The sequence below is a fragment of the Anastrepha obliqua genome, chromosome 1, assembly GCF_027943255.1.
Source record: "Anastrepha obliqua isolate idAnaObli1 chromosome 1, idAnaObli1_1.0, whole genome shotgun sequence".
Classification (NCBI taxonomy): Eukaryota; Metazoa; Arthropoda; class Insecta; order Diptera; family Tephritidae; genus Anastrepha; species Anastrepha obliqua.
In genome coordinates this window covers 6,283,203-6,308,422 of record NC_072892.1, presented here as the reverse complement: position 1 = coordinate 6,308,422, position 25,220 = coordinate 6,283,203, and the positions used below count along the sequence as shown (strand labels likewise).

Below are 25,220 nucleotides of genomic sequence, written 5' to 3'. Positions count from 1 at the left end.
TTAATGTCGAATGCCTTAATATGGCCGAGCTAGAAACTACAGGGTGTACAATCTAGCGTTTTCAATTAGGACTACAGATTTTTTGGCTTTGACATCGGAAATAACCTTCGTAAAGTGACAGAAATTATGTTTGTGGTTAGATATTCGAAATGGGGAAAATTATTATGCGAAGTATCGTAATTTTTTAAGATAAACCTAATCTGGGAGCCAGGTCACAAAATTCCGAAGGCAATTGCAAACCAGATGAGCTCACAAGGAAAGGTACAACAGTAAAGATTCACTGTACTGATTTACATAATGTACTAATACCGATTCACATTACTAATAGATAGATACTCCATCAAAGCTGGCATTGCCCGTTGGAGACAATCACCCTTTTGTCAAAGAAGTAGCCAAACTTGGCCAGAATGGAACCAAGGCCGCACAAAATCGCTACTGAATCTTAGAAAACAGGATATGAGAAACACAATAGGGGTGCTAAAAGCCTATCCAATTCGACCTCTCCCTAGCCGGACTCCCGTTCCTTGGTAGAATCGAGAGCTCCAGATGTTGAGGCGTGAGTCGAGAAAACTTCTAAATCGGGCCCTCAAGACTAACCTTGCAGAGGACTGCGAGCGATACCGTGATGTTCAGAAGAGCTACAAGAGGCTTATTCGGGAATCGAAAAGAGCCTAATTTAGGGAATTCTGCAGCGGTATTGAATCTCTGAGTGACACGGCGAAATTGGTTAGGATCCTGAAAAGGGACCCAACTGCAAAGCTGGGGTCACTTAGAAACTCTGATGGCTCCTTCACGGAGCGCAAAAGTGCGACACTCAGCTTGCTGATGGAATCTCACTTTCCTGGTAATCAGGTAAGCATCAGCCGGCAACAGCCCTTATTGATAGAGGCAGTTGTCAGAGCTGTTACACCTTCACGGCATGACTGGTTCGTTGCCAGATATATGGTGAATAAGGCCGCCATTCGATTTGCCATCAAATCTTTTGGCGGCTACAAGTCGCCCGGACCAGATGGCATATATCCTGTCATGCTGAAGGAGGGTGCAGAGTTCGTGACAGCAGCCCTGAAGAAAATCTTCTCGGCATGCCTGGCACTGGCTTACATACCACGCTCTTGGAGGATGGTGAGGGTCGCTGTCATCCCAAAGGTTGGAAAAGACGACTATACCAGCCCCAAAAGCTTTAGACCCATCAGCATGACCTCTTCCATGCTGAAAAGTCTCGAACGACTGGTGGAACTGCGCATACGTCAGAAGTCGCTGAAGGCTCACCCTCTGCCTATCAGAGTAGAAAATCCTGCAAGTCGGCACTGCAAAACCTTGTTGCTAGGGTAGAGCTGGCCATCGATAGGAGGGACTACGCTATGGGCATCTTTTTAGACATAGAGGAAGCGTTTTATAATGCCACCTTTGATAGTATGTGTAACTCAGCTAGTAGGCGCGGCGTAGACCGGGTGCTAGTAAATTGGATTCGTTCGATGCTGGCCCAAAGAATCGTTTCGGTGCGAGCAGAGGAAGATCTGCTGGGGTCATCTGGGGTTAATAGAGGCTGCCCCCAAGGCGGTGTGCTGGCTCCATTGCTCTGGTGCATGGTAATCGATCCTCTACTCACCACCTTAAACGATTCGGGAGTCTACGCACAAGCATATGCGGACGATGTTGTTTGTTTGGTAACAGACCCTTCGCTTATGAACATCTGCAGGAAAGTGCAGAAAACTCTGGATCGGATTGACACTTGGTGCTGTGCGAACGGGCTATCGACAAATCCCGCCAAGACTGGTATTGTCCTCTTTCCCAGAAGGAGGAAGCTTGATGGACTCGTTCGTCCAAAACTAAAAGGAGTCACAATCCAGCTATGCAAGGAAATTAAATATCTTGGAGTAATCCTCGATAGTAAGCTCCTATGGAAATCACACGTTGAAACAAAAGCATCCAAAGCACTGACAGCTTTCTGTCAGTGCAAAGGTGTCTTTGGGAAAACGTGGGGTCTCTCTCCTAGCAAGGTCCTATGGATCTACACGGCTACGATAAGACCCATTATCACCTATGCATCAGTGGTCGACTACTTCAGGCCCGGCACTAGATGCTCTGATTGGTTTACCACCACTTGATGCTTTCATCCAAGGGGAGGCCCTGAAGGCCATCTGCAGACTGAAACACAGTGGGAACTGGTACGGCCCTTGTCCGGCATTGGAACACAGGGAAGGCATGGACATCGATCCAACGACTCTCTCCATGCCCCTTGACTCCATGCCATCAAGAGTCGTACTTGAAAAGAGATACAGTGTAGTGCTACCAGAGGCTCAGTTGTGGGAAGACTCAGAAAATGAGCCCGGCAAACACTGTTTTCGCATTTTTACGGATGGCTCCAGGATCGAGCATGGCTCCGGCTCTGGGGTCTACGTGGAATCCAGCGGGACAAAACTGCACTTTGCTCTTGGAATGCATGCATCTGTGTTTCAAGCGGAGGTGTATGCAGTTCAAGAAGCGATGAACTTTGTTGTGGAAAAACGATGGAGAGGCAGATCTATATGTGTCTGCAGCGACAGCCAAGCAGCGCTTATGGCCTTAGACAGCCCTCAAACCACATCAGGGGCAGTAAAGTCCTGTAAATCCAGGCTGAACTATGTCGGCAGACATAATAGCCTGATGCTAACATGAGTCCCGGGACACGTGGGTATCGCGGGTAACGAGACCTCTGACTCTTTAGCTAAGATGGGCTCTGAGGCCAACTTCTTTGGCCCAGAGCCCGCTTTGCCACTCCCTTCTGCGGCCATCACGGCCACGGTTAGCAAATGGGAAACTACAACCCACAAGCAAGCTTGGCAGGCTGAGAGAGGCTGCAGATGGACAAACCTGATGTTACCTGTCATGCCCGATCGACTGTCGCAAACCATTCTGTCATTAAGCAGAGGGGAGTGCAGACGGCTGGTTGATCTGATGACGTGCCACTTTCTGTGGGCAAAGCACATGGAAAGGTTGGGCATCTCAGACAGTGTACTCTGCCCAGCTTGTGAAGAGGAGGATGAGACGGCGGACCACTTCCTGTGTGTCTGCCCCGCCTTCGCTCGAATCAGGTTTGAGGTCTTTGGCACTGATGTGTTAAGAAGCGACCATCTTGGCTCCTTGGCACCACAAGATCTACTCAGATTTCTTCGGAGATCGGGTAGATTTAAAGAAAATTAAAAGGGAATCCAAGTGTAGTACAATGGACTCAATTAATGTCTGAGTGCTGCACTTGCTAGTTCTCCCGACACAAAAAAAAAATAGAGTTCCTAAACCTTTCATTCGAGTTCTACATGAAAAAAAAAACACAAAAAAAAACCTGAATATTAGACATTTACGAATATTATTTGGGTTGGGAGACATTAAAATCTTATACACAGCCATTTCATATTAAATTTACCAAAAAGTGGAGGTCGATTTTGCTCAAATTAAGCAGATGGGCTAAATTCATGCTCAAATTGATGGACATGAATTTAAAAAAAAATTGTGGTCAGACAATGGCAAACGTCCGATTGTATTTCTACCATGGAACAGCTCCTTAAAAAAAACTATCTGCTGTTCGGAGTTTGCTTAAGAAAAAGTAGGTCCCTCCATTTGCGGAAAAACTTCAAGACGTAGATCGCAAATAGGAGGAGGAGCTTCTCCAAACACCCATAAAGGGTGTATGTGCCACATATATAAGGTTGTCAAAAAAGTCTTGCGGTATTTTTATTGAATTTTCAATTGTTCATAAAATTGGTTTTGTTCGATAACGAGTTCCCAACGAGATGCCAACTTCATAATGCCCCTCTTATAGAAGCTCGCTTCCCTGTTGTCAAAAAACTCGGAGAGCCAATTTTCACAGGACTCTCTTGAGGACAACTTGCGACTACCAAGCTCGTTCGCCATGGACAGAAATAGGTGGTAATCACTTGGTGCGAGATCCGGACTATACGGTGGATGCAAAAGAACCTCCCATCCGAGCTCCCGGAGCTTCTGGCGCGTCACCAAAGATGTGTGTGGCCTGGCGTTGTCCTGATGGAAGACAATTGATCAAAGATGGCCTCTTCTGCATGAGTGCTGCATTCAAGCGGTCCAGTTGTTGGCAGTACAGGTCCGAATTGAGCGTTTGGCCATAAGGGAGCAGCTCATAGTGGATGATTCCCTGCCAATCCCGCCAAACACATAGAAAAACCTTCCTGGCCGTCAATCCAGGCTTGGCCACCGTCTGGGCAGCTTCACTGCTTTTCGACCACGACCGTTTGCGCTTCACGTTGTCGTAAGTGACCCACTTTTCGTCGCCAGTCACCATCCGCTTCAAAAACAGGTCGATTTTGTTGCGATTCAGAAGCGATTCGCAAGCATCCATCCATCCATATGCATCCATCCAAAAATGTTTTTTTGCATCAAGTCGTGTGGCACCCATACATCGAGCTTCTTTTTGAATCCAAGCTTCTTCAAATGGTTTATAACGGTTTGATGACTCATGCCCAGCTCTTGGCCGATGCTACGGCTGCTACTATGCCGGTCTCTTTCGATCAATTCAGCGATTTTATCGCAATTTTTGACGACAGGACCGTGGCGCATCTTCGATCACCTCTGCACCAGAACGAAAACGTTGAAACCATCGTTGTGCGGTGGAAATGGAAACTGTATCGGATCCATAAACTGCACAAATTTTATTGGCAGCATGAGATTCATTTTTGCCTTTATCGTAGTAGTACTGTAAAATATACCGTATTTTCTCTTTATTTTGCTCCATGTTTGCGACGCTATAACTCACGAACGACTAAAAGCAAACAACAATTAATCAAACACGTGTTAGCACGTGAAAAGAGCTTTCCAAAAAGCTCTAGCGTGAACCGATGCGACGAATAAAACTAGAACTACGCGCTTGCAAAGACAAGCTTGCGGAAATACCGCAAGACTTTTTTGACAACCTTATATATTGTATTTTAAAAAAAAAAGTTCTAAAGCCTTGTACAAAGTGACGCAAAATTAATCAGCAGAACGCAAGATTTATAATTTCGTCGACCGTCAATCACATATGATACTTCTGAACTGGACAGCGAGCGCGTAGAGGTAAAAATAAAGAATTCTATCAGTGAACATAATTTTTTTTTATTTAACAAAAATGTATTTAAAAACCAAGTTGGGTGAATAATTTTACGCCAGAAATTCCATCACACAAAATATTTTTATTAGAAAAAATGTATTTTTATTTGTTTTCTTATCCCACTTTCATAAATAGGGCATTAAGGGAATGGCTATAAATCACAGAGTGTTGAAGGTTGATTACCTTTAATGATTTCTCCCACAAAAATTTTTTTTTAAACCTATACTCTTAATATAAAAAATTCTATTTCATTTCTCCAAGACTTTTTGGAACTAAACTATACGCATTAAAAATGGTAGCATTAAATATGGAAAAATAATTAAGATACATATTTTCCCATGCGGAGCATCACAGACTTCATAAATCGTGACCGCTTGAAAATACAATGCCAAAACAAAAAAATATATATATAATTGCTGGCATCATTTTACCTTTTTTTTCTTGAACATTAACTAGCAGCTTTAATTCAGAAGCTAGTGGTACTTTTCCAAGTTAATCTTTTTTTTTTATTTCCCAAAATTGAGGCAGCTGAATTTGGTCATAATAGGACGACTCTGCGTTGGTCTCATAAAGGGCAGTAATGCGTAACTTGAACACCAATCTTGAGACTTGATGTGGGTGGGCCATATAGCGTTTGCTTTTTGAACAACCTATTTTTTTGAGAATGGTAACACAAATGACATGTCAAATGTGTTCATAATTTACTTAAGGTTTGACATTTACGAAATGGGACGCTATACGCTTGAACAAAATTGGGAAATATTGAAAGCCTATTTCCAATGTGGTGAGTATTCTTCTTCTTTTCTAATTTTTACATCGGTGACTACGTCAATAAGCAAAATTGTCGGATTTGGGGCTCAGGAAATCCATACGTTACTCTACAGAAGCAAATGCATCCACAACGAGTCACTGTGTGGTGCGGTTTTTGGTCTGGCGGCATCATCGGGCCATTTTTTTTCGAAAATGAGCGAGGAGCCGCGGTTACAGTAAATGGCGAGCGTTACCGTGACATGCTCAAAACGCTATTCATAAATTATATTACAATGTTCAATCTTCAAAATAAAAAAAAAATGTTTGAAAAAATATTAATTCGTTTTTTTTATAGCCGATTCAAAAAGCAAATTTTGCATGGCCCACCCTATATATAACCTCTTACAGCCCATATTTCTACTTGAATCGTTCAATCGGTGAAACTATTACCCCAAGGCACCTCAGAAAGTGGGAAACTCCAGTGGAAGGAAAAGGAACAAAAGAATTGGGGGATCTGGCTCTCCTAGAGGGGACTGGCCCTAAGACTGGCAGTCTTATACCAGTATTAATTGTCGGGAATCCACAAGTGGAAGCAATGGTCTGAACACGCCTGTAGTACTAATGATGAAGGGATGATGAGGCCGACTCTCCTTACATTCGATGTCTTGCGAAGCAGTAACGTCAATTAGCGGCCTTGAATCTGCTATTTGGCTACATTAGACTAGTTTTTGTGAGAATACCGTTAGGAATAAATGTTACCTCAGGCTTTCCCAAAGCGATTTAGGTGTTGAAACATGAAATCCAAATGGTCACTGCTCAGATAAGTGAAATAACACGTGAAAATAGATTTTTTCTATCAGATGCAGGTGGCAAAATCGCTCAGCTGATGTCCAATAGCTTCAAGCTGAGTTGTTGCTTTTTTTTAGCATAAAACAATATAAAAAATACCATAACTCGAATTTGCAATGCAACCTTTGTTTTTAGTACATTCGGAAATAAAAAAAAGTGGTTCGAATACAACTCAAATGGTTTTCCGGCTGGCATCAAAATCTTAAATGTAGTCGCTACGACTGGATATCACTGAGAATACTTGGAACCAATTATGACAAAAGCATCAAAAGCTCATATTGAATGTATTAAATTATGCCAAGAAAAATTATCGTGTGCTGGAGCCCAAAAGTTGATCGGAGTATGTGAACTGGTGTCCTCCAGCTACCACCAAACATATTTTAGTTTGCTTAACTAATTTTAATTCAAAATCCAACATTTGTATAATTCGATGTTAAGCAGTCGAAATTGTGCCACTTCTGTGCATGCAAATCTATTTTAATTACGCCACTTTACAATTGTACCAGAGTTGTAATACTCGTATTGGACACACTTGTGTGCAGTTGTAGTTTCGCAATCCCTTTTCATAGTATTTAATTTCACACCACGCGCCACATTGCCGACCCGCTCTAGTCGACATTGAACATTCATTCATTTATTCGATAGTCTAACGTCGATTAGTATTATCCAAATTAACAATTTCAACCACTTTTGCAGCCGCTAATTAGACAAAGTAATTAGAATGGTGAAGTGGTTCTACCAAAGTTAGGCACAAACAACACTGAAACCAAATACTCTGCAGCAGTAGGCAGTGTACTCGTATGTGTGGCTGCAACAACAATTAGGCATATTTAATTTAAGGCTTGCCACAATTACAAGCGTTCAGCAAATAACAGTTAGTGTATGGTGAGAGTATAATGAGGAGAGTGGGGTCAAGCTGGAGGCATGAAGCTGTAGAGATTGTTTAATTGCATAATGAGCACGAATATGGGAATGAGCAGTAGTTTTGCGTAGATGCTTAAATATGTATCTATGTATATGCGTGTGAGTGAAATCGTAGTATCTTGCAGGAAAATCAAATGGTTTTGAGTCAATTTAAAAGTAAGAGAAAAAAGAGTCAGAAAATATTGGATTTCTCTTCTAGTAAAGGCACACCAAGATGAGTTTGATTTAAGAGTTATATTAGAGCCTGAAATATGACGCTTTTCTGAGTTCTCAGATTATTTCGAATTAATCTAGAAGTGTTTCCTAGATATCAGTAGTGAATAATTCCTAGCCGGTACCCTTTTTTATGTCATCTTTGATATTTGTCACGTAGAGACATGAGCGATTTTTAGACGACATAACAACGCGTTAAAACTAAAAAACAATATTTCGCAATTTTTTTAATGGAAATAATGTCAGAATAGGTCGACAAACCTACCAATGGGCCAATGTGCCACTGCGTGAAGCAGCTCCAAACCATACGGCTATCACTGCTATGCTTCATCGGTTGCTTTACTTGACGCTTTTTATGCTGTCGTTACTGCTTCCTATCGGACTAAAAGCGGACCATATCACTCATCAGACCATATCACCCTTTTCCAGTCATCAGTACTCCAGTGTTTGTGGTTTTTGCAGAATCTCAACCTTGTTTTCTCGTTTTTGTCAGATAGTGGCGGCTACTGTGGCTTGATGCCGGCCTTCAACCCGATTTTTTTCAGCGCTCTGCATACTGCTCTCTCACTGATGAAACACTTCTACTGGTTTCTTTTGGTGTCTTAGTTACTTGATGAGTCAATAAGTGCTCCATTACTTGCGCATCTCTATCTGAAAGTAGATTTGGGCGCCTTTTGGTAACCTTTGGAGCCGTTCCTATTCCGTCGTTTAAGAACATTAAGTTCAGTTTGATGGCAAATTCCCATGTGTTGTGCTGTTTCCTTTGATGAGCGACCATTTTTGGTCAATAAAACATTTTCATCTTCAACCTTTCAACACAGCTTCCACATTGAGCCCCCTTCTATTCAACCTGGTCATTGACTACATAGCCGCCAGCATTCGACGTGACGCCCCGAGGGCCATATGGTACGGAGGCGACATTGTGCTAGTGAGCAAAGATACAAATGATATTCAATCCATACTCAATCAGTGGCAAAACAACCCGAGTGGCATGGGCTAAAATTAAGCAGGAAAAAGGTAGAGGTTATGCGCTACGAGCTTTCCACCAACTCAACAACAACAAGTTTAACACAAATTTTGTTGGACGGCAGCCCACTAAATGAGGTTCTCAAGTTAAAATACTTGGGCTCCATTATAACAAATGCTGGAAAAGTTAGTGAAGACGTGCAGCAAAGGGTTAATCCGGCATGATTAAAATGGAAAACTCTATACGGGGTGCTATGTGACAAAAGAAAGCCACTTCACTAAAAGGACAAATATATAAAACCCCGTGCATCCCACTTTGTTATATGCTGGCCTATAAGAAGACACACGAAAGAAAACTTCGAACGGCAGAAATGAAAATGTTGAGATGGTCAGTCTCGGTCACAATGCTGGACACAGAGCCCGATTGAGCAAAAAATACAAAGTCGTCTTCGTTGGTATGGGCATGTCCAGAGGAACCCTGAATCAGATATAACAGAAAATATGTTAAACATCGCCGCGGAGCCGTGGAAGTCAGGTCAGCTGAAACGTGCCAACTTAAACAACGCGAAGCATCTGGAGATTACGTACTAGCAGGGTTGACCCCAAGTGAAATGGGATAAAAGCAAAGAGAAAGAGGATAAATCTAGTCAGGAAATAGTACATTTAAACAGTAGGAAAATGATGACAAGGATAACGGTATTAAGAATAAAGCGTTACTGACAAATTTTACCACGTGCAAAATTGGCTTAATACATTTTTTTGTTATTTTTGCAATATTCTTTTTCTTTTTACATATTTCGTACGCTTGAATTAATATTTCTTGATACACGAAGCAATTAACTTGAAAATTTACTAACGTTATTTTGTTTTATTTAGCTCTACAGCAATCAAAACGAAAGCGAAAAAAAATTGTAAATCACATTCTGAACATAGGTGGTTCAAATCGTCCAACAAATACATATCCTTGAAATTTTTGAGCACAGCGTCACCTTGCAACTTAAAACTCTACTCCTCCACACATCAAAATTATTTCCTCCTTCTTTACTTGCTGACTCTCAGAAGTGTGCTACCTTAACACATATTACACAGCTCGAAATTTGATTCATAAACCAAGCGCGCTTTTCCTGCAGGGTGTTTCTTTGGTTGAAGTGAGAAGTGGTGAAGGCGCACTCAGTTGCGCGCTGAGTGCCGTTTAAGCAGTTAATTACATTTCCATGTCGGTTTCAGTGCATTTTTTTCGCATTCATCGTAAAGTGCGTTGCATGAATTTAGGCTTAAGCGAGCGCAAGTGCTTAGGGGATTTTAGAAATGAGGGTTTTCGCATCTGTGTTATTCGGCTGGTAAAAGTACGAGTTTTATATTTTAAAAGTATAATTGCAGCAGACTCGCCAAAGGCATGCGCAAATATTATTATTTTTCTTTTTTTTTGCATTTCAAATCACACAAATTACCTCAATTTAATTCGCTTGACTGATCAAATGCTTGATTTTTTTGGATTAATTTCACCTCATTAATGTGCATTTGATTGCCGCGCTTATGAGGTGGGAGGCCAATTTAATATAACTTAGCGGCCCCCACTCAGCGCTTCGAATGGCAGGTTTAATCTCTCATTGTTGGTCATTTCATTGCGCTATCTGATTTTGCTCTGAGCAAATCACTGCTATGCTTGTTGACAAATTATGCAAAACCCGAAGCCAATAATTTACTCAAGCGTCTGATGTGCAAAACATGTGTCAAAGTTGAATTGAGCCGAAGGAGATTAACCTGAATTTATTGTTGGCATGGCAAGAACAACTTCAGGGGCGGAGCTTTGATGTAAATTATGGGTTCGCTAGCAGCAAATAATGAACCGATACAAGTTCCCCTCTTGGCTTTTGATCTTTATGCCTCTATGCCAACCAAGCATAACAGTTAGTGCACGTTATGTGGCTATTGTAGTTGTTGTTGTAGGTGTGTGAATTATAGCATATGCAACAGCACCTGCAATAATTTACAAACAACACGCAATAACCCGGAAAACACATAGGCATACGCATAAGCGTGTAAAAGGGTGGTCTGAAAGTATGTTCGCTTTTTTATGCCACTACGCGCTTCAAGTCCTTTATACAGAAGCCTTTTCATCAGCTGTCCTTCTCTCACCGGACTAAGATTCATACATTCTGCGGCTCTCACTTTTTTGATATTTCTGCGGATATAGCAGTTTTAAGTTTCACACACCTGGTAAATTTCATCAACAGCCTGAAGCGGTTTTATATATAAGTATATAAATGGCGCTTAAACCCTTTTTGGATGTCCGGCTGAGCTCCTCCTCATATTTGTGGCGTGGGTCTTGTTGTTGTTCCACTAATGGCGGGACTTACAGTTTAAAGCCGACTCCGAACGACAGTAGTTTTTTTTATGAGAAGCTTTTTCGAGGCAGATATACTCTCAGATGTTTGCTATTGCCTGCCGAGGGGCGGACCGCTATAAGAAACTTGTTCTACCATTTTTGTGTTTCATGCACGGAGATTCGAACCTACGCACTTTCGAATATCACTCCCGTATGAACCCTCTTTAGTACGGCAGCCGCCTGAAGCGGTTAACACAATTTTAACTAGCCACCGTGTGCTCGCCATCCTTCTGTAATACAAAAACCGCTTTTTCTTTTATCTTCCTGTTCGGTTCATCTCCCACTGTTTTTCCTCTGTATGATACCACAATGCATGAACAGCCATTTATCGTAACCCAATCTTATGATGCCAAAAATGTAGGTAGTTCTCATCCGAGGCTTTGTTTTCGTTATCATTGGGGAGGGTGGCGGATCCCAAACCCAACGCACAACCAGATATTCTTGATTTCTTCGCCTTTTCCCATTAGCTCGCTCTCGAAAAGGTGTTCGGGAGCTACCCAGAGGATACCTTGGCGCAGCCCGGAAGTTCTGAGCTGCTTGGACCATGAGCAGAAGAATCGTCCTAGCCTGTCTCAAGTGAATGGCACCAGGGACTTTCCCAGTTACGTGGTCTTCTGCATATGCAACCATTCTCCAATGAGGCGTCACTTGGAGTGTTTGAGAGAAAGATTCTGCGTAAGAGTTTTGGACATTTACAGGGGCCGACGATTACGACACTCGTGAATGGAACAATGAGTTGTATGAGCTTTATGACGACATAGACATAGCGCATCAAATAAAGATCCAGCGGTTGGCTCGTTACCTGGGTCATGTCGTCCGAATGGATGCAAACGCTCCGGTTCTGAAAGTATTCGACGCAATAGCAGCTGTTTGTAGCAGAGGAAGACGAAGGCCTCGTCTGCGTTGAAAAGATGAGGTGGAGAAGAACTTGGCTTCATTTGCTGTGTCCAACGAAACGACTGGCATGCTTTGTTGAACTCTGCCAATATCGCGTAAGCGGTTGTCGTGCTAATTAAGAAGAAGAAGATCTTATGCTACTAGCAATTTAGAGTCAATTAGGTTTTTAGTGTAATAAAAAAAGTTAGGTTAGTTAAGTTAGTTCAACGGGCAAGTAGAAAAAATTCTCTCTTTCGTACATTTTCTGATTACACCTGAGCGAGTTTGAGTGGAACATAATGTAGACTGTGATAGCGTTGAATTCAAAAAGAATACTCTTATTTGGACCACCCTTTACACAGAAAGCCATTATTGATATACTTGTAACTTATACGGCTCTACATATCAACCATTTAATTAAGCGTCCAGTGAACTTTCAATCACATAACGGTATACTAAAGCCTGTGTGGAAGTATAAGTATTGTGGGCGTAGTTGTTTAGTAGCTGCAGAGTGCAAGTGAATTTATGCCTTTGGCCTTAACATACAAACATATTTTCATGCTCGTAAGAAAAAATATACACCCACTATATAATAAAGGCGTTGGTGAGTGACTACCCAGGTAGTGTCCAAGTTTGAAGCTCCGGGCATCAAAATCAAATGATAGAAAAACCTTTTTCTAATGGCAGTCGGCCCTCGGCTGGCAATTGAAAACCTCGGACTGAATTTCTGCCACGAAAAAACAACCATCTGCCGCTCGATTGCGACTGTAGATTCCTCCACTTGTGAAATTGGAGCACTTGGTACGCCTCAATTAACACCAAAGCGCCGTTTTAAAATAATTATGAGACCTCTAACAGGCAGATATCTACAGCAAGGCAGAGCTGTGTATTTGCGGAGTAGAAAGCTGCACTGTCCACTGTTCCAATGGAGTTTGGAGTCAAGTATCACTCCGGGATACCTAACTTTCGATGAAAGCGGGAGAACGTATTATTTAATTTGGGAAGTCTAAAGTATGAAGGTTTAAATTTTTTGGTAAATAGTACCAGCTCCGTTTTGTCGGAGTTGATTTTGTGGCCGCTACTGGCAGCCCAGCGACTGAGTACAGCCAGTGATCTTTCCAAAATCTCAGCCATTACTGAGGGAAATGGTCCCCATACCATTAGGACGACGTTGCTAGCGTAAGCTACTATCTTAACCTCACCCTTACTTAGCATTATCAGAACTTCGTCAATAGCAAATAGTCAAAGGAGAGGCGAAAGAACATCACCCTACGGCGTCCGTCTGTGAACGGATGAGATACAGAGATAGATAGGTATTTCCATCACTAGTCTATCCAGCACAGTGACCATTTACTCCGCCCTAACGTGATTTAAAGCTCCCTCTATATCTATGAAGGCATCCAGAGATTTTTCCATAGTCCCCACGCATGCTGCGCTGAAGATAATTTGGACTCGATGTGCTCTCAGATACCATAATCGATCAATTTTTTAAAAGCCTTTAGGATAAATGAGGTGAGACTTATGGATCTAAGATCCTTGGTAGAATCATGACGCTTCCTCCCTGCCTAGGGTGTGAAAATAACCCTCGTTTTCTTCCAATTGGCGAGATGCAGCATAGGAACCTCGAAGATAATTGTTTTCTGTAAGGCTGTAAGCGCCAATTATATATTCTACATGCATATTTCTTCATCTTATTTCTGGCGTGCGTCTTGATGTTGTTCTACAAATGGCTGGGCCTACAGTTTAAAGCGGACTCCGAAAGGCAAATGGATTTTAGGACATAAAGGGTTTTCCAATAAGAGGTGTTATTTTGATATTGAAAGAAAAATGCTATTTTTTAATATAAATGATCGGATTTCATTATAAAGAGGAAGGTCTGCCGTTAATAGAGGAAAATAACATCAGAAAAATTACCACCACGACCACGCTTACAGGATATCCTTTCATGAAATTTTCTATAACCGAATTGCAAAGTGGCTCGATATCCTCACGAATTCCATCTTTGAGGTCTTGAATCGACCCCGGGCTGTTGGCGTAGACCTTCTCTTTTACGTGGCCCCAAAAAAAAAGTCACAAGGTGTTAAATTACAAGATCTCGGTGGCCAATTGTGATCACCTCTTCAAGAGATAACATGGTCCGGAAACTTCTCCCGTAAAAGTTCAATCGTTTCGTTGCTTGCGTGGCACGTAGCGCTGTCTTATTAAAAATAAACATTGTCCAGATTAATACCATCCAATTTCGGCCATAAAAAATCGTTAATCATCTCTCGATAGCGCAATCCATTCATTCATAACACCTGTTATTGGAAAACCCCATACAAACTTACATATATAATTTTGTGTGGAAGTTGTAACCGATAGAAATTGATATCAAATTTAATAATTTACGCCTTTTTTATTATTTCCAGGTGAAGCAGCTCGGCAACAAATCAGTGTCATGGGTGCGAGTTCGTGATGGTCATATACTCACCGTTGACAGGTAATTAAAGTCATGGGACCGTTATGATTGTATAAAAAAATTTTGACATGAATAAAAATAGAAAATACTAACTTGATTTTATCCATATGTTTTTGCATATAAAAAAAAAGTTATTCTGAAAAAAATTATTTGCAACTATGTGTGGACAATTTTTTTCGTGTTTTTTTTTAATATTGTGATTGACAACCCTTTGTACGACGAAATATTTATTTGAATATAATATTTTATGATGAGTGCACTTTGTTTCCTTTTTCATAGCCTTACTGATGAAAATGTCTGTTTTTGCATTAAGTACGGTGGGAGTACTCTGAGTCGAAAACATGTTTGCAAGTGGTACAAGCTTTTCACAGAAGGTCGCAAAGACGTGAATAATGGCGCTCGTTCTGGACGCCCAAGCACATCAACAAACGATGAAAAGGTTGAGAAAGTGAAGAAAATTGTTATGGAGAATCGTTGAATCACAATCAGAGAAGTTGCTGAGGATGTCAGTATATCGGTAGGCTCATGCCATACAATCTGTTCGGAAATTTTGAGCATGAAGCGTGTGGCAACGAAGTTCGTTCCAAAATTGGTGAATTCTGACTAAAAACAACGTCGCATGAGCATCGCTCAGGAATTGTTGAAAGACGTCAACGATGATGCAGATTTGCTAAAAGGGTCATAACTGGTGACGAATCATGGGTGTATGGTTATGATGCCGAAACCAAAGCCTAATCGTCCCAATGGAAGAATCCAGGAGAGCCAAGACCAAAACCAAAAAAGACCAAAAAACGCACGCCAAGTTTGATCAAATGTCAAGGCTTTGCTCACTGTTTTCATCGATTACCATGACGTAGTGCTTCAGGAGTTGTTACCACAAGGTCGTACGGTAAATAAAAAGTTTAACCTTGAAGTTATGCGATTATGAGTTATGAGAGACCCATGGCGTTTTCCGACGATTGAAGAGATAAAACCCGGATTGCTGCGAGAGCTCAAGGGCATACCAACAAGTATATATCAGAACTGCTTCGAGGATTGAAAAAAAACTCTGGCACAAGTGTATTATATCTGAGAGGGACTAGGTAGGTAGGTAGGTGGGGTGGTTGTCATAAAGACACACTTAGACCTTTCGCAGGTCCATTGTGATACCACTGGCGCTTATCCTTACTCTACGTGTTCCTTTTCAAACCATCCGGTAGCTTTAATAAACGGGCAGAGCTTCGTTAGTTTTAGATGCGCTATGTCCGCTACATCGGTTAAAAATCCTGTATCAAGAGTGCGCAGCCTTCTCATAGCTAAACTTTCATACTCACATAAAAGGTGTCTGACTGTTTCCTCTTCTTCTGTATTAAGACAGCTTCTACAGAAATCGAGGTACTGGAGTCCTAACCTTCTAGCTTGGCTGCCTATTAAACAATGACCAGTTAATACGCCTATTATTTTTCTTATAGCTTCTCTGTTAAATCTTAGCAAGATCTTCGATCGACCGCTGTTCCAGTTCGGCCATGTCTGTCTGCTTAGTTCGCATGTTGTGAGGTTTTGCCAGCTTGTATTTACCTTTTTGATAGTTTCCCTATCTATAAGTAATTTACAAGTGGCTATAGGCATGAGTATAAGCGCCTTATATTTTTTGAAAAAAAAAAAAATGAAAATTCACCTTACATCTACACCTACACCTCGTACATGAATTGAACTTCGAATTGCGCCGACATCCACCGTATTCGCTCGCAAATTTGGCTCCCAGCGGTTACTGGCCGTTCACATACCTAAAACTGCTCGCCGAATGAAAAGGTTATATCTGAAACTGAGGCCCATTTTGAGGCAAAAGATAAGCCGTTCTACAAAAGAGGTACTGAAATGTTAGAGGGGCGCGGAAATAATTCCAATATTCTTCATGGAAATTACTTTGAACAAAAAAAGTGTTTTCTTTGTTAAGCCCGGGACTTTTCAGCCCATGTGCTAGGCGTCTTCTATTCGTTACTTTTCTACTCGCAATGTTTGAGCACTGCTCAATTGCCGAAAAAGGTGACAGCACCAACAAAGTTATGGTACAACATTCCCCATCGGCCCATTTAATATGGTGATACCTCATAAAATTAGGATAACTTACAGCCGTTAAATGCTGCTAACTCTTCTAAAATTAGACAAGTTTTATTAAACCGCGCTCATACAGGGCAACTTTTGTTGAAGCAACTTTTAACTTGTGGAATAGTGGGAGACGAGGAGAAAAGATAGTCACTGAGGCTCTATTGCCCGAATACGAGCAATTTGGATTGTGTTCTCGTTCTTCTTAACGTTGTTAGTGGCTGCAAAATAAAAACAAAAACAAATACAAGCAACTCTATGGGTCGTGTCTAAAGGCAGTCATACAAATACTAATAAGGTGCTTCTGAGCAAATGGCATTTTTGGCAGCACTGAGGGGACAGTGAAAGAGCTCTGTGTGTTTATTTATGTTAATAGATTCATCTATTCGCCACTCGCTAACGCTTGACAAATCGAATACGCCTTATAATTCTTTCTACAAACAATACAGGAAACTGGTACAACAGACGATTCAGGTCCATTTACACACCGTGATGACCAATGATTCCACTTTCCAAGAGAAAAAAAAAATTTTTCCCACACACAAAAAAATGTTGGCAAAACCTCAATCCACTTTGAATGCTATTATGTGTCAAAATTTTCAAAAATAACTTTTTATTCACAAATAATAATAAATTTAGTTTATTTTTTGCCAAATATATGAAAAAAAATTTTGTTTGCCAACTATCTCAATTTGGATGATTTTGACCCGCAAACTCTTTATATGGAGTGCGTTGTGGATTTTTGTTGAAGGGTTAGATAAACACATTACTAACTTCCACCTACGTGTAATGGTGTTACTATGAGGAATTTTTGTATATAGTTCATTTCACTTACGGTACATTTGCGTTGGTAAATATTAGTGTTTATTTTGAAAATCTGCACATGTAAATATAAGAAAATTAGGATGGCTCAATAGGCGCAGGACCAAAAATGCGACTACAGTGAAATAAAATCTGTTGATTATATATAAATTTACTTGGAGCTCAAGGGAAATGGAACGTTCTCAAAAATTTTGATATAATATAGAAACTATGTAGTCTAAGTGTCGGCCTCGGTAGTCTAGCGTAAGTGCACTAGCCTGCCATCCCAGATGTTGTGGGTTCCAATCCCATGTAGTCTAGCGTAAGTGCACTAGCCTGCCATCCCAGATGTTGTGGGTTCCAATCCCATGTAAAGCACGATCCTCGCAGTTTTCCAAATTTACCTACTTTCCCTGTTTCTAAAAAAAAAATCTCATTCCTCAAACCCAAAAACCTATCCTTTCTATCCTTTACATCCTTACTCCCGCACAATAGTCAGGGCATTATTTGCATTGTGCCTGCTAAAACAAGCAAAAAGGAAGAAAAGCACACAATTACATATTGCATCAAGTGGCGCCAGCTAGAGAAAGCGGGCAGCCGCGGTAATAGCGCAGACACACCACTTTAGCGAAGTCCTCAACCATCTGCGTAACCCTTCTGCCAGAAAAATGTGGCACACAGATGGCGCTTCAAGCACTAAGAAAGCGTTGATCCTAAGCAACTACAGTCGGGAATTTCCACTACTTAGAACTGATAGCGGCAGGCTAATCACTTATCCTTCTCAGAAATCAAATATATTAACGAAACCAACGCGAGGCCCTATGCTCCTGAGTGGAGTGAATAAGGAAAAAAAATAGAAACTAAGTAAAATTGCCGATAAGACCGTAAACGTATTTTGGAAAAAAAATTATTATTATTTTTTAAAACTTAATGGAACTAGTTTTATTAACCAATGATTTTCTAAACAGTATTGAATAAAACAAGAAAAAGAAGAAATTAAAAAAGGATTTTTCTCATTAGTTTGGCCTTTAAGAAACCTATCCGACCTAATGTATTGTACACACAACACACATTGCAACTGAACCTATTGGTGGCACAAGGGCAAAAGGGGCAATATACACATGAGATAGATAACGGTAGCTAAGAAAACAATTTAGGAAGATTCATAGTGGGCGAAAAATCAGCAGCACACAAAAGCAGCAACAAGAAGAAGGACAAGGACGCCAGCACACACATGCATGCGCTCATCTTTATTGACTCACACAGAGATACGAAGAAGCTTTCTCAAACTGACAGTTGGATTGGACAAACAGTTGTGTTGAACAAACAGACAACAAAGCACAGACAAACAAACCAACGAATGAACAATACAGAGAAGGGCAGGACAGATGCGCAAGCAGACAATGTGAGCTAAACTTGAGACAATCAACTGACAGCGGAAGTAAATTGCAGCCTTGAAGTTGCAACATGTGGCAACAAAAACATGTGTGTGTGCGGAAAAGAGGGGAATTTGATGAGCGGAAAACAGGGATTTTGAGAAGACAGCAGAAGGCCAGTCTGCACTATACACACACATGCATACTCATATGTCACAAGAATGTGTGGCAAGACATTTGCAGCGTATAATATTGTCGGTCGACTACGCAGCTTGCTCGCTTATCGTTTTCAACTGTTTGCACTACTCGCATTTTTCCTCCACTGTTGGCTATTGTTTGCTATGGTATTGAATGTGCGCTCATGCGAATGTATATAATTGTGTGTGTGTGTGTGTGTGTATCACATGATGTTTGTATTGGGCAGATGTCAGATCCAAGCAAACATGCATTGTACATACACACACACACATATGCCTGTAATCGCATGCTGTGCGCTCCACTCACATTTGCCCAGTTATTTGGTCGTAATGTGAAAAGTTCATTGGTTCTTGTTGCACTACGCGCATCCATTTCACAGTAATGTGAGTAGTTGAAAAATAAAATATTGAAAACTTGAAGAATCCTGAAATTGGCTAGATGCACTGAAACGTACACCGGCACTCTGTGCATCTATGTATGCGCACATTTCTCCACTCTCACGCAAGCAAACCCACTTATCTACGGGCACTCACTCATTCAGAATTTCCGGTAGCGTCTGCCAGCATCATATTCCGATGAGCGTGTGTGTGTTGAACTAAGATTTTCTTTCAACTGCGCGGTGATATCGGCTATCGGTGACACATCGACTGCCAGTTGAATATGAGTTAGTATAGGAGAAAGAGATGCAGGGGCATAAGCAATTTTATTTGAAGCAGTTGACTCAAGTATTGACATCTTTTTATTTTATTTTTCATTCACTCGACATCAGATTGCAAAGGATTGTTGCACGCAGACTTTGCACGTGAAATATAAAGCGTGATTTTAATTTGACAGAATTTTCCAGAAATTGATTTATTCTATGCATTTGTAATTTACAGTTAGAGAGTATACGAATATATCTACATACCGGTACATAGCTATATGATCAAATTCCAAAACAAAAACAAAAAAAATACAATATAAAAATGTAAAAAAATAAGAAAAATAAAAAATTACTCAAAATTGTTTGTGCATTGGGCAGAATTTCTTGAAGAAGTATTTGTATGCGTGTAGACGCTTCCTAGAAGTCAATGGGTAAAATTCTGCAAGCGGTACATTATCATTCAAAATGATGTAGGCTTCTGCATGTAGAAGAGATTTACCAAGCACTTCTTAAAATTGCAACTTCTTCTATGAATTAACTTACGGGTCAATCTATGGCTTCACACGATGCTAGGCATATTTATTTATTACCAATAAAAGTCCATAAAGTACAAAGGTGCTTACTGACTAAAACGATAACTTAAAGATAAGTAGATTCTTGGGTACAGCAAAATCAAGATATCAAATAGTTCGCTGAGTTCTCGAAACGAACGCGCTCATTATTTCTTGCGTAATTCATACTGAGGGTATTAAGAAAAAAAGTTAAATTGAAATGAGTTGATGATTGCAGTAATGCGGAGCAATCGATTTCACCACTTACCTAACCATGCACAAAAGACGAGGAACGAATAGTCCTTCTGCTTTTGAGGGACTTAAGTTTAAGCACTGCAGAAATTTAAGGAAGGAAGGACATATTTAAAGAAAACCAAAAGATATACCGGATTTGATTGAAAAGTAATGAGCCTTATTTTTTTTAAGCAGTTTTATTAAACCTTGTGGATTATACAACTAATATTCTTCAAAATAGGACCCTTGAGCGCCCGTACACCGCTGGTAGCGGTCCTTTCACTGCAGGAAACATTTTTTAAACTCATCCGCCGGAATCGCGTTCAATTCGGCAGTCTCAGTTTTTTGGATCGCCTTGATGGAGTCGAAACGCCTTCCCTTCAGCTTTCTTTTCAGGATCACATTGTAATAAGTTAAATTTAACTCTTCACTGATCTCACGTAGACTAGCACGACGGTCAATGTTCAAAAATTCACGAACCCTTCTTTGTCTGTTTGCGTCGTCGAAGGCCTTCCAGATCGCTATTCGTCTTCGACGTCCTCCCGGCCTTCCTTGAACGACTTGTGCCACCGTTTTATCTGGGCACTGGACAGAGATTGGTCCCAGTAAGCCTCCTTGAGTAACCCAATGGTTTCGGTACTCATTTTGTTTAGCTTTACGCAAAATTTGATCGAGTAACGTTGCTCCAACGCTCGCTGCATTTTCGCCACTGCAAAATCCTAACACACTTTTAAAACAGCTTTCACGCGCGGAGCGATGTTGATTCCATCGCTGTTGCCAGCGAACTGGGACCTATTTCTAGTGGAAGGGGAAGGTCCAACGATCATTTTCCCCCACCAGCCGATTCGGTTGATCGCTTGGCAGACGCTCCGTGCGGGAAGGCTCATTACTTTTCAATCAAACCCAGTATAGAGTAATTTGAAAGTGTAGGGATTTGTAAAAGTAAACCCATTTTTAAGAACAGAGTCCAACGTAGCTCTGGTTTAGATATGATAAAATTTTACTGAATAAAAAAGCAGCATAAAGATTACTCCAAGATCATCGACCTCGTCAATAAACTAAAGGGGAGTACCAGAGATACTGTATGAAGTTCGTACTACGTTAAGTAGTTTGGCGACCGTCGATTGGAAATACTTATTGACATTGGGATGTAGGTGAGATATACAACATCATAAGTGCAATCTATTGAACCCTTGAGGCATATTCAGAACTCTTAATGGAAAGAAAACTTTTAGGCCGTTCACGTAAATAAAGTATCCAGAAAACGAAAGGAAAACGAAAAGGACAGAGGATTAAGGCCCTTACTTTCCTGAGGCGCGCCAGATGCAAAAAAGCGAATAGAAGAAACGTCCGCAATTTAGACCTCGCAGCAAATAGGAATTCAGCCACTTCAGAAATATCGAGTGGATTTTATTATTATTATTTTTTTTGTTTTTGGAATAAATGTAACAAAAAAATACATAAATAAAAAATTTTGACAATTATAAAATTATTTAAAAGTAAAACAAAATTCATTAAATCGACTAATATTAGTACTCTAAGGACTGCAGGTTGATCGATCGCAACGCGCAGTAGCGGTAGAGGGCTTTCGAAATCGAAACTCAATAATGAAATTTTGCTCACCACAAAAATTGTAGGGGTTGTAGGGGTTAAGCTAAGGCCTTTATGCACTTCCACCAAATTTATCTCTTGTGCGCCTCTAGTGCTTAATTATAACTGATTAGTATTACTAGGAATCGGACCAGGTCCTTTCTACAAAAAGTATGTTACCATATTAAAGTCAAAATTCCAAATTTTTGTTTGAGTATAATTTAAAGAAATATGAAAAAAAATTAAAAACTAATTACAAAATATGTTTTTGTTCAAATATCAAAAAAGAATAAATATTATATTATTATTTTTTTTAATTGTTCTATAAAAATTCTGCATTATTTTTTTAACATTTTTTGCTGCAAAATATGGAAAAAAATTTTTCGTGTTTGTTCTTGGATTGACAGTCTTCAGATTTTAAATTCAAGCAAGCAAAATAACACTTGCGCAAAGAAATCAAAAATTTGTTCATACGGCGATTTAAAAGTAGGGTTACGCCTCACCAATAGACATAATTTCAATCATGAAATTCTGCTTCTGCATAACAAGTTAGGTACCATTGATAAGAAAAAAATCTAAGTTTTCTTTTGAGCACAATTTAAAAAACAAAAATAAAGGAAAAAAAAATGAAAAAATTTTTAGTTTTAACGATAAAAATTCGTGAATTTCCCCACTAAAAATATTTTTTTTTTTAATAAAAAAGCGACAATTTTTTTTTTACTTAATACTAGCAAACCCGGCCCCCTTCGCTGGGCACACTAAAATAGAATAGATATGGTTTAGAACAGAAAATATATGATTTTCATATTATTTATTTCTTTATTCTTTATTCAAGCGCTTTGGCATAAACTAATTATATTTTTTGTTTTTCTATTTGTTTTTAAGTATATATAAAATATAAATTGAAAATCAGGAAAAAAGATGATTGTTTTTAAATTTCAAATCAACGCATATGAATAAACAATCGTCTTTTTTCCTTAATTAATTAATTCTTTAATTTATATGTTTTATTAAGCATTGGAGCTTTTTTAACCATTATCCATTTATATTTTTCAAAAAAAAAAAACGAAAAAAATTGTTTTTTCCACGAACACATAATTTCATTCGGATTTCAGATTAAATTCTCAAATTTTGTAAGAAATTATTCACTGTTCCAAAAAAATTCACAAACAATTTTTACATGTTGCACTTACGTTTTTTCCTTATGGCATCCAAATCAGAAAGAAATATTGACACATTGTAACTCACACTGTCAATTTGACAGTTCAGTTCCGCCCCAAGCGTTAAAAAAGTAAGCGACATTATGGCTGGCTCAAAAGAACGCTGTACCCGTTGCCAGTGCTCCGAATTACAACCAAACTTTACGAAACCCATTTCCAATACTTACTTAACAATGTGTGTAAGTTTGGTTTAATTCGGTGCAAAGACACGGCGGGTCCACGTTTTGGCATATATTTCGAGACCCTAGTCATCAATAGGTATGCAAATTACCCCGTATTAAAGCACTTATCAACAGCTTTCATTTGATACCCATATTGTACATACACAACCAAAGGTTACCCGGGTCCACGTTTGACCTATATCTCGAGACCCCAGTCACGTAGCGGCATGAAAAATACTCTGTACTAAGGCATTCACCAACAGCTTCAATTTGATATTCATATTGTACAAACACATTCTAGGCTCCACGTTTTGGTCTCTATCTCGGGACCCTAGTCACGGAGCGGCATGAAAAATACTCTGAACTAAAGCATTCACCAACAGCTTCCATTTGATACCCATATTGTACATACACGTCCGAAGGTTACCCGGGTCCACGTTTTGACTTATATCTCGAGACCCTATCTACCAATAGGTATTCAAACTATACGGAAATCATCTTCAATACCTACTTAACAATGTGTGTAAGTTTGGTTTAATTCGGTGCAAAGACACGGCGGGTCCACGTTTTGGCATATATTTCGAGACCCTAGTCATCAATAGGTATGAAAATTACCCCGTAATAAAGCACTTATCAACAGCTTTCATTTGATATCCATATTGTGCAAACACATTCTAGGGTCCACGTTTTGGTCTTTATCTCGAGACCCTAGTCACGGAGCGGATGGAAATACTCTGAACTAAAGTATTCACCAACAGCTTCCATTTGATACCCATATTGTACATACACAACCAAAGGTTACCCGGGTCCACGTTTTGACCTATATCTCGAGACCCTATCCACCAATAGGTATCCAAACTATACGGAAACCATCTTCAATACCTCCTTAACAATGTGTGTAAGTTTGGTTTAATTCGGTGCAAAGACACGGCGGGTCCACGTTTTGGCATATATTTCCAGACCCTAGTCATCAATAGGTATAAAAATTACCCCGTATTAAAGCACTTATCAGCAGCTTCCATTTGATACCCATATTGTACATACACAACCAAAGGTTACCCGGGTCCACGTTTTGACCTATATCTCGAGACCCCAGTCACGAAGCGGCATGAAAAATGCTCTGTACTAAAGCATTCACCAACAGCTTCAATTTGATACCCATATTGTACATACACATCCGAAGGTTACCCGGGTCCACGTTTTGACCTATATCTCGAGCCCTATCCACCAATAGGTATCCAAACTATACGGAAACCATCTTCAATACCTTCTTAACAATGTGTGTAAGTTTGGTTTAATTCGGTGCAGACACGGCCGGTTAGCGAACACACACAAAAAGTTGACTTTATTTTATATATAAGATTTTTTTCAGTTTGTGTCCGAAAAATCCAAATATCTTACGGAACCCTATTTTTTTCCAAAATAAAATGTAATCCATGTTACTCGTGGATAATGTAGTTTTCGAATGGTGAAAGAATTTTTAAAATCGGTCCAGTAGTTTTTGAGCCTATTCGTTACAAACAAACAAACAAACAAACAAACAAACAAACAAACAAAGTTTTCCTCTTTATAATATTAGTATAGATATAGGATATTTCCAAGTTTTATAGATATAAAAATAAAGAACGCAGAAACCAAAGATTTAAAAAAACTTGTAATTTTTACTAAAAAAAGTCATGAATTTTAATTTATAATAAAAAATATGGAGAACTTCGCATAGAAAACATTTACCTTGTTATCCTTTTGATTGACAATTATATGACTCTAAATTCCAAAAACATAAAAAATTTCCAAAAATAATCAAAACTTTCTTCTTATTACAGCAATTTCAAAATAGG

General features: G+C 39.8%; 1 protein-coding gene across 1 annotated transcript in view; it reads left to right on the top strand.

Annotated features, from left to right (window-relative positions):
- The window catches only part of LOC129235742 (zwei Ig domain protein zig-8), a 200,601-nt gene that overhangs the window by 102,370 nt on the left and 73,011 nt on the right, over positions 1-25,220 (top strand). Inside the window, exon 3 of the mRNA XM_054869754.1 lies at positions 14,474-14,544. Coding sequence (XP_054725729.1) covers positions 14,474-14,544 — 71 coding nt within the window. The remainder of the gene's footprint in view (positions 1-14,473; positions 14,545-25,220) is intronic.